We start from the raw sequence: 15201 nt of genomic DNA, 5'->3' as shown, positions 1-15201 counted from the left end.
TATAGATATAGATATATAGATAGATAGATAGTAGAGTAGCCAAAGATTGAATACTGAGCTAGATGAATGAGCAAATGATATGTGTTCCTCTTAAAAGGGATTTATCAGTAAATCATAGATGAAACAAGCTTACCCTCACTGAAAATTTAAACTTTTATATAAATAATAATAATAAATAAATGCAATAAAGTATGAGGTAAAATTACTAGAACAGAAAATTCTTCCAGTTTTGAGTTCAATCAGTGGTAATAAAGAGACTATAAATATAATATTACTTAAGTCAGCAGTTTAGGACTATTTAATTGCTAAGTCATGCCAAGATAGCTTAAATTTGCTTTGAATTTAGTAAACTTTCATATTAACCAATGTCCAGTAATGTTTTCCACATACATACTTTTTGACAAATTTTTCAACCTTCTAAAATCTATTTGAATTTACCCCCCACACAGAGTCTCTACTGTTAAAACAGGAAAACAAAACAAATTGAAAAAAAAATGAGTCAATGTAATTTTCTACTGTCTACAACATAGATTTTTATTTACTATGATTATTTGAAGAATGCCTGAGAGAATGCCAAGCAAATCTCCAGAAAGTAAAGTTTAAGGTTAAAGGCAACCTTCTATACTTGAATATTTATTAATAATTTTACAATGTATGTGTATCTCAAAATGTAGTATTTTGAGCACACTATATGTAATTTCTATATATCAACTATAGTTAAGTAAATCTGGAGAAAAATATATGAAAATATACAAACATTTTCTATGTTTTTTTTTCTGATTTTTATCACCTGCATTTTCTTGCTCAAGCCTGACAGTGTTAAAGAAAACACTTTGTAAATGAAGAAGCATAGAAATAAAATTATATGTTATTTTTACACCTATAACAAAAATGATAAATAGATCCTGGAAAAAGTGCACTATATTTTTGTAATACCCTGAACAAAGCTCAGGATATTAATAGGTTCCCATCATAAGAGATATATGATTATATATTTCAATGTAGATCAATGCCTAAAATGCCAGGTAAAGCTAATATGTGTATAGCATATTATGTATTTTAATAAAACCTTTTTCTCAAATGATAAAAATTCTCACCACCAGTTTAAAAGTGGCCTTAATATGTTTTAAAATTCTCATTTAGAAATACACATGAAGGGACAAATAAACAGACTGTGTGTGTAATGAATCCTCCATCTCTGCAAGAACTTAATCAAATAGCCAATTAATCTGTATGATATTATTTATATGGAACATATGCATATTAAAATATATAACAGACTTCATTCCCATTTCTCTTGAATTTTTCTCTAACTCCAGGGGACTTGGATCCCCAGCAGAGCTCACAATATGAAAAAGATTCATTATAGCACAGACCAGACAGTTCAAAAAGTTACATAAAAACACCTGTGATAAAGGCAGAAAATGTTTTGTAAGCTAATAAGTGAGTCTTCTACCCTTGCTATGCTTGTTAACTGCTACCTTGAACCTGTTTGTGCTTCTTGTTTCCATTGGTGATGTCACGATCTTCTCTGGATCCTTGTTTGAAAACTCAGAGTCATCCATGACTCCCCTTCCTCCCTCATCTCTCCCATCTGATCAATCTCTGCATCGTTTGGACTCTGCCTCTACAACTTGCCAACATTTCCTTAATATCCTTCACTTTTCTTTACATCCTCTATTTTAAGAACATCCTAAGTGGTCTTCCTACTCTCAGCTGTATGTAGCCTTCTAATCCATTCTTGATATTGCCACTACAGTGATTCTTCTAAAAAATGTAGATCAAATAGTCCCACTTTCTTTGCAGACATTTCCCACTGTCTGCATTGATTAGTGTTCTTCAAGGTGTCATCCCTGGATCAGCAGCATCACCTGGAAAATTTTTAGAAATGCTAATTCTTAAGTCCCAACTGAGTCCTTCTGAATCCAAAAGTCTAAAGGAGAGCCCAAAGATTTCTTAACAAGTCCTCCAGGTGATTCTAATGGGCTACAGAATTAAATTGAAGTCTTTTGTCAAGATATTTTGCAAAACCAACATTTTGGTCTTATTTCCATTTATTTACACTCTTTTCCACCCCTCTCCACTGCACCATTATGAAATGTTCTCTTTATTTTCTAGTTTAACTCGGATATCCTGTGGACTTGGAGTTCTCTTCTGAATGATCAAGTTTGGAAATAAGGCATACTTTAAATTCCATTTGTGTTTTTAAGTCCTTTTTGATTTGGGGGGTCATATTTCATATCCCCATTAGATTAGTTGAGAAATAGAATTGCCTTTTTGCCTTGTGTTTGGTCAGAAATGCTGTCTCTATTCTTGGAATTTTCTCCATTTCTCTTTGTGTTATATGTAATTGCTGACATGTTTGTCCCTACTATAAAGATTTCTTCAAAAGCCATGCTGTTTTTTTATAATATTTGTTGTAGAAGAGTGAGTTGCAGATAGTAGATAGTTGATAACATAAGTGGATCTAAGCCAAAATATGATTCTAACTCTAATACATGAGTATGTGTTCATTTCTACAAACACTATCCCATTTGGGATTGTTACAATATGTAAAGATCTGCTATAATTTTAATCTTCAAAAATATAATTCTGTACTACTATATTCTTTGAAGCAAAATCAAAACAAAAGTAAATATGCCTTGAGCTCTGTTACTCTGTTTAAAGGATCAATTTGCAGGGCAAATGTCCTGCTATCCAACAGGCCTTTCCCTGTGAGGCATCTCTAAATTGAGAAAGGGATTAAATTTATCAGTGTTTGTTAGGCCTGTTGCTCCTCGTGTTGATATTTAATCCAGTATCTAACAAGCATCTCCAAGGTATAAAATGCCTGAAAGTAGAAATACTTATTGACCTATCTATATGCACATATACTTATCAGTTTTGAGGTCCAAATAGAGGGTTTTGTGGAAGATGTACATGAACAAAATAAATTGCAAAAAGACATAGAAACAGTACACTGTTTAATAGATCAACAAGAATTGAATGATTCCTAAGCTTTGTTCAGCTCTGCATATTGCTCACACTCAAAAATCATATTTATTTTCAATATTATAAAAGAGAATGCATAGTGATAACTTTTTCAAAATTAGTAAAGTTAAAATATGTAAAAACAATTCTCATGGGTGAATGTGCTCACACACAAGATACCTATTTTCAATACTGATATAAATGAATATTTAGTAAATCACTCATTTGTTTAACACAGGTTTATGGATTGCCTAGAATACCCCATGAATGGTAAGCAAATACATAGAGATATAAAAATGGCTATACATACGTAATTAGAGTTAGATGAGATTTAGATACATAAATGATAGATACATGGACAGATTGAGATATGATAAAGTTCCAGTTCTCAAAGTCCCCACAATTCAGTGATAAATTAAATATGTGGATCAAATAAGGATTCAATATGATACATGCTATTAAAAGTTTATATCCTATAGAGATCATAAGTAAATACATAATGCAAAGAATGAAAAATATCTTTTAAGTAAATTGGTATCATTTTATTTTTCAAAGAAGGACCATATATATCAAGGTGTTTCATATTTGTGCCAATTCCTTATGGCCACAATATGAAAAAATAAGAAACCAGATGTTTTTCTGTAATACTGTACATCTGCTTGTGTTTGCCAAATAGTTGGGCTTTTACTTCTCCAGTTGGTTGTGGAAATGGAAAAGAGATTGTGCACTCTGTGGCAGGTACTGTATAGGGCCTTTCTCATGTAACTTTTAAACACTTCTCAAAGAAAAATAAAAGTGCAAAGATAATGGGTCTTAAGTTGAATTTACTTAAAACAAGGCAGGGATAACATAATCCCAGACAGAAAATCAGTACCTTCAACTTAACTGTCACAGAATGGCTCAGAGAAAATGAATGGAAAGCATTGAAGATTTGCTAAAATATAAATGTATTACATGGAAGAGCAATCCTTATGAAAATTATTACCCAGACCAAAGGCAGAAGTGGGACTTCATAAGGCAAAGTCAAATGGCTTAATAAGAAAACGTGATTGGTGAAGTTAAACAAGACTTCAGTGTCAGTTCTGGATTTTATGATTATTGTGAAAATTGGCCCAGAGTGATTAAAGAACTCTTGTTCTATCTGTAGGGTCCAGATAGTACAATTGAATCACAAACTATACATAGTCCAAGTTCAGTATCATGCTGTTTTTATGACCAATTATCTGAGAAGCAGTTGTTCTGATTCTTTTTTCTGGGGCCCTGATCACTTACTATCTGCTATTCCTGACTTTAGGATCAGAGACTTGCAGTAAGCAAAAACACATCCAAGAAATAGTCCAGTTTCCTTTATCAATTGCAGTATAACACCACAAGGCAGAACTTTCAACATGCAGAAATGAAGGCACTGAGAGCTTACAATTTGTGTGTGTGAGGGGGTGAGTATTTTAGTTCAGGAGGCATTTGAGGGACATTATAAGTTGATCAAAGAATAATCAACATATGGTCAATGACATGATGAATATGTATGTCAAGTTATAGGGAGAGAATAAATATTCAGAAGCATAACTCTGAAATTTGTAAGTGAGGGGTGATTATAGGAGAACCAAGAATCGGTGTTGTTGACTCCTCTACAACCCAGGAGTTTATTTATTTCCTTTTATCTTTTAGTAGCATGAATATTCACCTAGAATATTTCTCCCCCCTGGGCAATGAGCTGTTTCATTCAACCATTAAAGATATGCAGATATTTTAGATGACCAATAAGAAATTTAAGGTTTGGGAGTATTAGCTAAGTGGTACAGTCTTTTTAGCATGTATGAGGATCTGGGTTCAATCCCTAGCACCACAAAGAAAATAAAAACAATTTATTTGCTGCAAAGAACAAGACCAGACTGCTACTCTGATCCAATAATTTGTGTTAAGGTTAAGCGTGAATGTGCCCCTCAAGGAAGGATAAAAGTCATTTTTGTAGTTATTTTGAATCCTAGAACCTCAAAAACATTATGACATTTCTGGTGACCTCATAACACATGGATTGTTTACTCTGAGAAATATCAACTCTGAAAACTGATTTTAAAGGTGTGGCTGTGTCACAGAAGAATGGTCAATGGGAAGAAAAACTAAATATTATTTTAAAGAGGAATGAGTCAGTCATTCCATCAGTGGCCCAATAAAGGAGAATGTAGCAGCAACAATGAGGAAAAGGCAAATATACTATACCAGTGTGGTTTGTAATGGGCTAAGAAATATCACAGGTGAGAAGATGACACAATAGGAATTTGAGAGGATGATAAAATTGAAGAAAAGGGGGTCCAAAGTCAGGCAGCAGATTCCTTTATCATGTCTCAGGGAGGTTCAATGGCTTAGTTTGTCTTCTTGCCAGGTACAAACACAACTAACTTGCTAAACTATAAGACGCTTTGTTGTGTATAGGGGCCAAAAGAAATGGAAAAAAATGGTGTTAACATGATCTTTCATTGAAAAGGCAATGCTAAAGGAAATGGGTATCAATCATATCAGGTAAAAATAGTTTGAAATATTGAACACAGCAAATATTGATGATTCCAATCAGAGATTTAGGGCTCATGAATGATGATTGAATAATCTTGCCATTCAATTATCAGATGAGTTATATTTATGTTAATGGTATAGTTTTCTTATTTGAAACACATTGTTTTTCAATTTAAGAAACTGCATAAAAATTTCAATATTAGCATATGCATTGAGATAGGTGCTTTTATAAATTGTTTTGTGAAATAAGGTTATGATACAGTTTTTAAAATCTATTTAAAAATGTTCATAACACCCTAAAATGTATTATTTGATCTGCTAGTTATACTGTATCCTATGGAAATACCACTCATTTTTTCCTTTAGGGGGGACGTTGTAAAACATTGCAGATAAGTTATTTTATGGCAGAATTATTTAGAGTAGTCAAATGTAGCAAAAAAGTCAACTAACATCAGAACAGTAAATAAATTAGAGTAAGAAAATATTATGCAATCATCAGAAAACTTGGATTAGAAAAATCATGATGCAAAATTTTATGTAATGTATTATCTGAAACAAGAATATGAATAAATGAAAGAATAGATTTAAATGTTTTGTTTTTATTGTCTACAGTTCTTGTTCTGTCTTGTTCTTATTAGGAAACGAATACTTTAAAACAAATCTTTTTCACTAATTTCACACTATGCATTGAACAATTTTTGTGTGTTTGAGTTAGTGATACCTGCTAGAAGTTGGGTACAAAAGTATGAGGAAGGGTTAAACTATACTACTATGATCCTATTTACTTTGGAACCAGCTATTCCATGATCATAGGGGACTGTGTCACAGAAGAAACACTATAACAGCTAACTAACGCCTTAATCCACCTGGAGATGACCTACTTTGAGAGGTTGATAGATGATAACTTCCAGGCTTTATCAGACAGAGAATTTCTAGAATCTGGGTTCCTGTTAAGTGACAGAGGTGCCTTACTAATATCAATTCTTATCACTTCCCAGATCTCTCCAAAATATTTGAAAGCACTCTTTCAAAATTGTTACCCTAAATATATGTTTAAAAGCAAAAATCTGGAAATATAATTATAAGATCCAGAGAGTAAACTTGAGGACAAAATGTTTTGTGAACCCAAGTAGAATATAAAAATTAGCTTTTGTTGAGATTTGCTATCACTGGTGCTGGTAATTTGGGGGCATAGTTTATAAACATGATGTACACTCCCTAGCTACAATAATGCCTTATGTTCTGTATTTCTACACACACCAGGGGTATCATCAAATAATGCAAGTATACCAGTTTTAAAAAGAGAAAAATACATGTGCATTTAGGTCTGACTACTGAGTCTGTTTCAGTGTTGTACCTGTCCATTCATTTTTTTAAAAAAAAAACTTTTAAATGAAGAAATTTGAAAAACATTTCAAAAACATGACCATATGACACACATGGTATCATTGATTTTCTAGCTCACTGTGACAGATATTTTACTCTATGAAAAAAAATCATGAGTTGCAAAGCAAATTAACATTATTCTTCTACCTTGTTGCTTGAATATTTTCCATCACCTACTTTTCCCAATTTTGCCTCCTAAATCTTTCTCAAAACCATTGCATTTGTTCCTTCTCTACTCTCACTACCCGACTTCAAACTTTAATAATATCACGTTCCTAGCTGATGTATTCAAATTTATATCTATACCTAAAATTTCTCCCAACATAACATATCTGAAATATAACATACTGAAACTCTTCAGTATCCCCCCATTGCTGCCTTGGTGAATCCAAACATTTTTTATTATTTTTTTTTAGTTGTCGATGGTCACAATACCCGCATTTTATTTATTTATTTATTTTTATGTGGTGCTAAGGATTGAACCCAGTGCCCCACACATGTCATGCCAGTGCTCTACCACTGGGCCTCAACCCCAGCCCCTCCAAACATTTTTTACATGTCAAGCAAGATAACCTTTGTTTACCTCTTTCCCTTTATCTCTTGCTGTTTCTTGCTATAAACTGTTGCTACAATGAAAAACCATGTATAGACTTTGCCAAACTACTACTTCTTAATTCTTTGTCTTGGATGTTATGTCCACCTCCAAGTCGATATCTACCTATTATTTGTAGGCCTTAACTTCCTGTATTTTGGCAGACATCCCAAACATTCCACCTCCATGGAACACTATCCTAACCAGGCTTGTGCATGTCTTCATCATTGCATTCCCGTGTGTTAGGTCACCTTTCCAGAACTGAGCCCAAAATAGGGTTTAGCAAGCCCGTGAATAATGGAGGGAGTGTTCTAATGGAAAATTTATAAGGAAGGCAAGAAAGCAGGGGAGGAAAGAAGGAAAAGCTGAGTGAGGAGGAGATGTTAGGTAAACTCTAGGCTTGTCATAATCCATAAGGAGTTCTGGAGCTTAAACAGCATTGCATAGGTATGCTACTTGAGCTAAAGAAAGGAGTGTGTCTTTTACAAACCCACATCAGTCCCTTATTACCAGTGGGCCAAGGGAGTGTCAATTTTTCAGAAGGGTTGCTTTTGTCAGTCAAAAATAATTTTCATAGAGGAAAGGGCCAGGGGGATACTAGAGGGGAGTTACTGTGGAGATACCAAAGTATATTGTTATATTTAACCAAATTATATTGTTATATTTTGTACATAAACAAATATGTAACAACAAATCCCACTATTATGCATAATTATAATATACAAACATTATTTAAAAATAATAACAAAAGTAATTTTCAAGAAAATATGACTGTGAGCTGTTAGCACTCAGTGCTCAAATGAGTTGAAGATGGGATGTATCAGCTTAGTAAAAAGGGACCAAGATGGAGCATCTCCTACACTATCATAGTGTATATAAAACTTGTTTATGTTTTATAATTATTCTAACATACCTCTCCAATTAGATACTTTAAAAGTAATATAATTCACCCTTTTATAAATAAAGTCTTACATTTTCATATAGGATGTAACATGTGCAATTCTATGCTAAGATTTTTTTTTAAGGATTCAACCTTCGAGCTTGTTACCATGGAAATGTTTTGAGCTCTTACACATGTAGTAATAGTGACTTAATTAAGAATACTTTTTTCTGATCTTATTTGAATATATTGACATTATCCAGCATATGTAGCTTTTGTTCTTGAAATTATACTTCACTATAAACTCTCAAAAAATAATTAGTCTCAAATCTCAATTCTTCCACTGTCCTCATATAAGTTCTTGGAATATATATGTTCTTTGTATAAGTACTTGGAACTTCTTGGAAATTTATGGATGGTAACAAAAAGGAATGAAGATGGTGCTTTTTATTCCTACTCCCTGACCCATTTTTTTTCTTTTTGCTTCCCATTTGCTCTATGGAATTTGTACTCCAGAGTTGTATTGAAATGGAGTATTTCCTTGGAATCTTCCCATCAGGGAACTTTTCTGTGAGAGACTTTATACAAGTGTATTTGATTCTGAAAGGAAAAAAAATACAAATTATTACTAGTCTGTACAATTACTTGATGATAATTTTTCAAAAGTAACAAACCTGGTAACTTACATAATAGAATGAACAGTATCTAGAAATGTACTTTTGAAATGATCATTCCCATAAGATCTTGTGTGCTGAAATAAGAAAAAACTGAATGTATCAGTAATTCTGGTCATCATGAGTTTACTTTTAGGGGACTGGGTTTGTGACTCAGTGGTGGAGCACTTGCCTAGCATGTGTGAGGCACTGGGTTTGATCCTCAGAACCACATAAAAATAAATAAGTAAAATAAAATTATTCTGTCCATCTATAACTAAAAATATTTTAAAAAGAGTTTAGTTTTACATTAGCATGTATATTTTTAAGATTTGAGATGCCTTGTTTCACAAAGTGAAAAAGAATAACTTGTGATAATATGACAAAAATACCTTTATTAAAAAGAAGATGCTGAAATATTTTGGAGTAAAGTGACATCATGACTCTAATTTATTTTGACTGGATTTAAGAAAAAAAATGTCATTCATGGACACAGAATAAGAGAGCATGTGAACAACTGAGGGAAAATGTTAACAAAGGAAGAAAATAAATATGTTATCACTTCTTTCAATTACTAAAATATTTTACTGTAAATACTGAAAGGGGATATAAGTCCATCATTTATTTAAATACATTTACACAAATAATTTGACAATATCTCAAATTATTCCTTTTTGTATTTGCCATCTTTTTTCCAAGAATATTAAAAACATCTCAATAATTTGACAGTTCATTTTTGAGCAGCATGCCACTAATGGAATTTTGGCAAAACCTCCTAAGTCATAGATCCCTATCTATTTCCATATTAATATGAATATGAAGTGTCTCTATTGTCCAAAGTGCTATAATTTATTCATCATCCCCTCTGTTTTTTCCTTGCCACATGACCCAGCTGCTTGAAATATCCCACCTGACTGATATTGAAGTACAGAGTAACTTTACTTTTCAGGAATATTTGTCTTTTTTTTCAACATTTAACTCAGCCTATACTGAAGTATGTATTAATATCTATATGCATATATTTCCAGTACAATTCTCCCTCTGTTCTCTTAATCTAATTTGTTAGTATCTTTTTAGAACTTTCTAAACTAAATATTTTTACTTTTACCTTTAAGCATTTTGCTTTATCTTACAAATCTTCTAAAGCTTTGAATAAATTCATCTTACTCTTTAAACTTCTACCTTGAAGGTATTTCAATCTTTTCACTAGCAGTGCTATCCTCAGTTACAATTACTTGATTCCAGAATCATGCAGTAGTTCACATTGTGGTAACACAAGATAATGCCATGTTTGTCACTGAAATTATAACCTTTAAAATAAAATCCTGCCTAGGATTCATTTTATGTAATGGGGAAAATATACAAAACTGCATTGACAAATATCCTATGCATTTATGTAACCTTGACATATGTTTGTGCAGTGCTTTTATCCTCTTTAGTGTATGATTCCAACTCTGAAGTTGTCATTTACAGGAATAATAGCAATGAGTGACATTGATGATTTCCACCAAGCTTCTTGCATATTTACTCTCTCTCTATCGTGACTCAATTCCTTTATTAAGAATCTTAGACTCTAATTGGGTAAATAAAATAGACTATATCACACAATAGTTAGAAATTGACACCTTTATGTACAAACATAATACATAGTTGTAGAAAGAATGAATTCTGGATTCAGGCATAGCTGGGTTATAATCGCAGCACTTGTGAGGGGACATGGAGTTTCTTCAATTTACGGTTTGGTCATTAATTTGTTTATTTATTCACTCATGTGTTTAGTAAATATATGCCAAGCTGGCTACCAGGCACTTCTAGGCACCGGGATTTTCAAAGAAGTGAGTGACAAGAAAAAAGTCCCTGATCTCAAGGATCTTACATTCTGTTGAGGAGACCAAAACCAAAGGAACAAATGAATGTAAAATGTAATGCAATATAATGTTGGATAAAACTAAGTCCTATGAAATATATTAAACCAGAATCCAGATCAAGTGACCAGGATGGTAAGGCAATATTTCATACAGGACAATCAGAAAAAGCCTCTTTTGCAAAGTGATATTTAGAGGGAAATAGAAAGAGGAGAGGAAGCCATGCAACTCATTGGTTTAAAACATTTCAGACAAGCCAGGCATGGTGATACACACCTGTAACCCCAGTAGCTGGACCCTGTCTCACAAGAAAACAATTAAAAAGGGCTGTGATGTGTCTCAATGGCTAAGTACCCCTGGGTTCAATCCCTGGTACTTAAAAAAGATTTCAGACAAAGAGAGCAGCAAGTTCCAAAACCATAATGGATGTTTATGTGAAACATAAATCAAAATTTGTAAATTCACTGGTGAATATATAAGTTGTTAGTAGATAGTACAAATTATTTTTAAATTAATAATTAATTCAGTGTCTTGTTATTTGTCTTCTTTGTTCTAATGTACATACTTCTTTTCATTTCGATCATTTTTCCTTCTCTTGAATTTTAAGTTGTTCATCCTGTTCTCACAGCATTTGGGTTGACTACTTTTTCATTTGTGGAGTTGAACACTGCTTGTTACTGCTGTTAGAGGTCCTTTAATTCTTGGTCTTTGCCTTTTGTTCATCATTCACATATTTTGAGTGATGCCTAATTTATTGTCTTGATAACAACTCTATTTTATTTCTTGCTATTTTGTTAGCTATAAGATCTTCATTCCTGATTTTATCAGTCAGAGTCATATCAGCAAGAAAAATCTGCATAGTAATTTGTAAGATAAATATTTTATAAATAAGTATTAAATGCAACAACAGATTAGAGTAATGAAAGGAATGGCTAGTATGAAAGAAATATGTATTATTCTGTTTATGTTGCCATATCAAAATATCATAGACTAAATGGCTTCGATAAACAGAAATTTATTACTCCTAGTTCTGATAGTTGGAAAGCTCTTAATCAAAAAGCCAGATAGTTGGTTTCTGGTGATGACTCTCTTCCTGGCTTGCAGATGACTACATTCTTTCTTTGTCTTGTGAGCACAAGGGACAATTTCCCAAGTCTCTTCTTATAAGGGCTCTAATCCTATTAGAAAAGCCACAGCTTCATGACCTCATCTTACTCTAATTACCTCCCAGTGGTCTAATCTTCAAACACCATCACATTGGTTGTTAGTTTTTCAAATTATGAATTGAGGTCACATTCAGATCATAGCAAAAAATAACATGAAGGAGTAGAAGAGTAACTGCTATAATCCCTAGGGATGAGACAGACCACCCAAAGAAAAGTTCCAATACTTCTATTCATAAGTAGAGTTTCAAGTGTTATTAGAAAGGTAAAATAATGATTAACTGAATGGCAGAAGTCACTGAAGTGCTGTGCTATCAGAACTTGTTAGAAACCTGCCCTCTGGAAGTTCACACAGACACTCCCTATTATATTCTTGGTAAAGCTGTTCATGAGAAGTTGTCTTACCTGAGACTCTGCTTAAAAAAAAAAAAAAATGTCAAGCTGCTGCCTGCAGGAGCCAGCTGCTGGAGAAGACTTGCACACTTATAAGAGCCTGTCAAGCAAGCATGCTGGGACTAGGAAGCAAAACCCTTTCCTCCTGTAGTGTCTCTCCAGCACCCTCTACTGACAAAGCTTGAATACCTGCTAGCAAAGGAAATATTTTTAGGGTCCAAATCTATTTTCACAGAGCAGGCAAAGAAGTATATTAAGAACTGAGGGATAATAAATACTAATGAACCTACTGTTATAAAGTAAAAATAAGTACCAGCAGGAGCAGACTAAGTAAAGAATACATTGTTTACTAGCAGGGTAAACTACTTTTCATGCTCCTTCTGAGTTTTCTTCCCTGTTACATTTTCTTTGTCTTGAGTAAATCTGCATATATGTAGATGTTTATTAGACATTTGTTAAATGAATGAATGAATGAACTCATTGCTTAATTTTTTATCTAATGTTTTTTGTCTCTCTCTTTTTACTGTAGCTGATGGATGCACGGATTGGTCTGTCGACATCAAGAAATACCAAGTTTTGGTGGGAGAGCCTGTTCGAATCAAATGCGCACTTTTTTATGGTTATATCAGAGCAAATTACTCCCTTGCCCAAAGTGCTGGACTCAGTTTGATGTGGTACAAAAGCTCTGGTCCTGGAGACTTTGAAGAGCCAATTGCTTTTGATGGAAGTAGAATGAGCAAGGAAGAAGACTCCATTTGGTTCCGACCAACATTGCTGCAGGACAGTGGTCTTTACGCCTGTGTCATCAGGTATTGTTTTAATTCCATTACCGTTGTATCAATGAAATCACATGCTACATCCTCATACTTAAAATCTGTTGCTATATCTTTCAGCTAAAGGTATTGTCTCAATATTTGCTTGTGTTGCTGCTTTCTAAAATTTAGAAGCTAAATCATAAAAAAGATGGGATTGGAATTTATATTGAGACATTATTTCTAGCTTATGGAGAAAAGAGATGCCATCTGGGTATCTACTTATGTTGCCAGAAATTACTAAAGACTATGAAATAAAATTTATACAGGAGGTAAAATGTTGGAAATAAAATGTAAGCAAAGACTTGCAGAAAGGATGCATAGTTTATTGCTAAATGGGTTGTAACATTTTGTTATTGCCCTTCACAGACAGATAGAGCAGAGATACCTCTGGTTCACACACATCTGCAAAGATGATTTAGGTAATGTGTGTATGAGCACAGGAAGAGGAAGACAGCATTGCCAAGTTAGGGAATACAAAAATTGTGTTCTGTATTGTTTTGTTAACTAAAATTGCTAGATCAATACCCAAAATTTTTTTCTGAGTCTCTCAGGGCCAATACCAAAGTTAATAACAAAGTCTGTGCCATTATCCCCAAGAAAACTCATCACACATCTTCACATCTTTGTCAGCTTGCGGAAGAAACATATGCAGTTTGTTTAATGATAATGCATTGAAACAGTATCCATGTAACACATTAGCAGTTAAAAAATCTCAGTTTAAGCATTTAGCCCTTCATGGATTATGAATCATAGCCTGCATGAGTGATCATGAATGTCATTATACTATTAGAACATTAGAAAGCTAGATATAGGCATATGGAAGGTGTGTTTAAATCTATTTATTTGGCTTTCTATATTTCATCTTATTCAAATAAATAAAGAAAACTCTGAGACAAGTTGATTCTTGACTTGGAGAGACTGACTTAGCCATGCTGAGACTTCTGAAGCACCTAGTATTTCTTTTTTTCAAATAAAAATTCAACTTCTACTTCTGAAATTATGATTGGCTCCTCCCATTCCTACTTATAAGGACCATATTTCCTTATCACAGTCACCTATAACAATTATCTTCATGCTGAGCTGTGGCTTCCAATGTCTTAAGACGTTAAACTAGGTCAAAGTTATAAAATTTAGACATAAATGTATCTTTAAACACTGATAACATACATTAGAGTTAATGTTGGAAAATGTATTGGATTATAAATAGTTGTATTTGAGATAAATTTCCACTGGATTTTTAAAATAACAAATGAGTTGTTCCTTGGGCAACACTTGTTCTTTATCTTGGGATCTACCAATTATTATATGTTCAAACATAATTCTTAATAGAATAGAGGTTCTGTGGGGGCATTGATAAATAATGTCATGCTATTACAGTTAAAGAGTACTGATTGAACCAGCTGTTCTCACTATACCAAGTCACTTGATTTTAATTTCTTATCTGCTGATTATTTTTTAAAGTTGTTATCTATGATTAATTTTGCACGTGTGGAGGTAATTCTTCAAGATAGGCAAATGTGTGTCCTTATTTGAGATTAGTATTGAGTTGAATTTCCAGAGTCTAACACTTCATTTCATTATTTACTGTTGATGGAAAAATAATGTAGCACATTAGTAATCTGAATTGCATTTCTTTTATGTGTTTAAATATATGGTTAGATTCAATGCTCCAAGAAACCTCATTGAAATGCCCCAGAATTATGTGTATTTATAAGAATGAATGAAGGGCTGAAGTTTCCAAAACAATGACGTTTGTCATATTTTCATGTTTCTACATTTAAATGGAAGGTGAAACTAAAAGACAAAGGCTGAAAGTTTAATGTGTGTCAAATGGCATCCATGAGAAAGTAATATACTAAAAAGAAAAAGAAACTTGCCACTCTACTTTGTGTACAACCAGAGAAGTGAAAAGTTGTGCCTCATTTGTGTACTATGAATCAAAATGCCTTCTGATGTCATGTACAACAAATTAG

The 15201-nt window shown here is 33.1% G+C and overlaps 1 protein-coding gene across 1 annotated transcript in view; it reads left to right on the top strand.

Moving 5' to 3' along the window:
* Positions 1-15201, top strand: part of Il1rapl1 (interleukin 1 receptor accessory protein like 1) — a 1313791-nt gene that overhangs the window by 673057 nt on the left and 625533 nt on the right. Inside the window, exon 3 of the mRNA XM_046425318.2 lies at positions 12943-13222. Within this exon, the coding sequence (XP_046281274.1) occupies positions 12943-13222 (280 nt within the window). The remainder of the gene's footprint in view (positions 1-12942; positions 13223-15201) is intronic.

Source organism: Marmota monax, unplaced genomic scaffold (genome assembly GCF_021218885.2).
Source record: "Marmota monax isolate L192 unplaced genomic scaffold, Marmota_monax_Labrador192_F-V1.1 WCK01_AAM20220418_F8-fsc00075, whole genome shotgun sequence".
In the NCBI taxonomy this organism is placed as follows: Eukaryota; Metazoa; Chordata; class Mammalia; order Rodentia; family Sciuridae; genus Marmota; species Marmota monax.
This window is presented reverse-complemented; position numbering and strand designations above follow the sequence as displayed.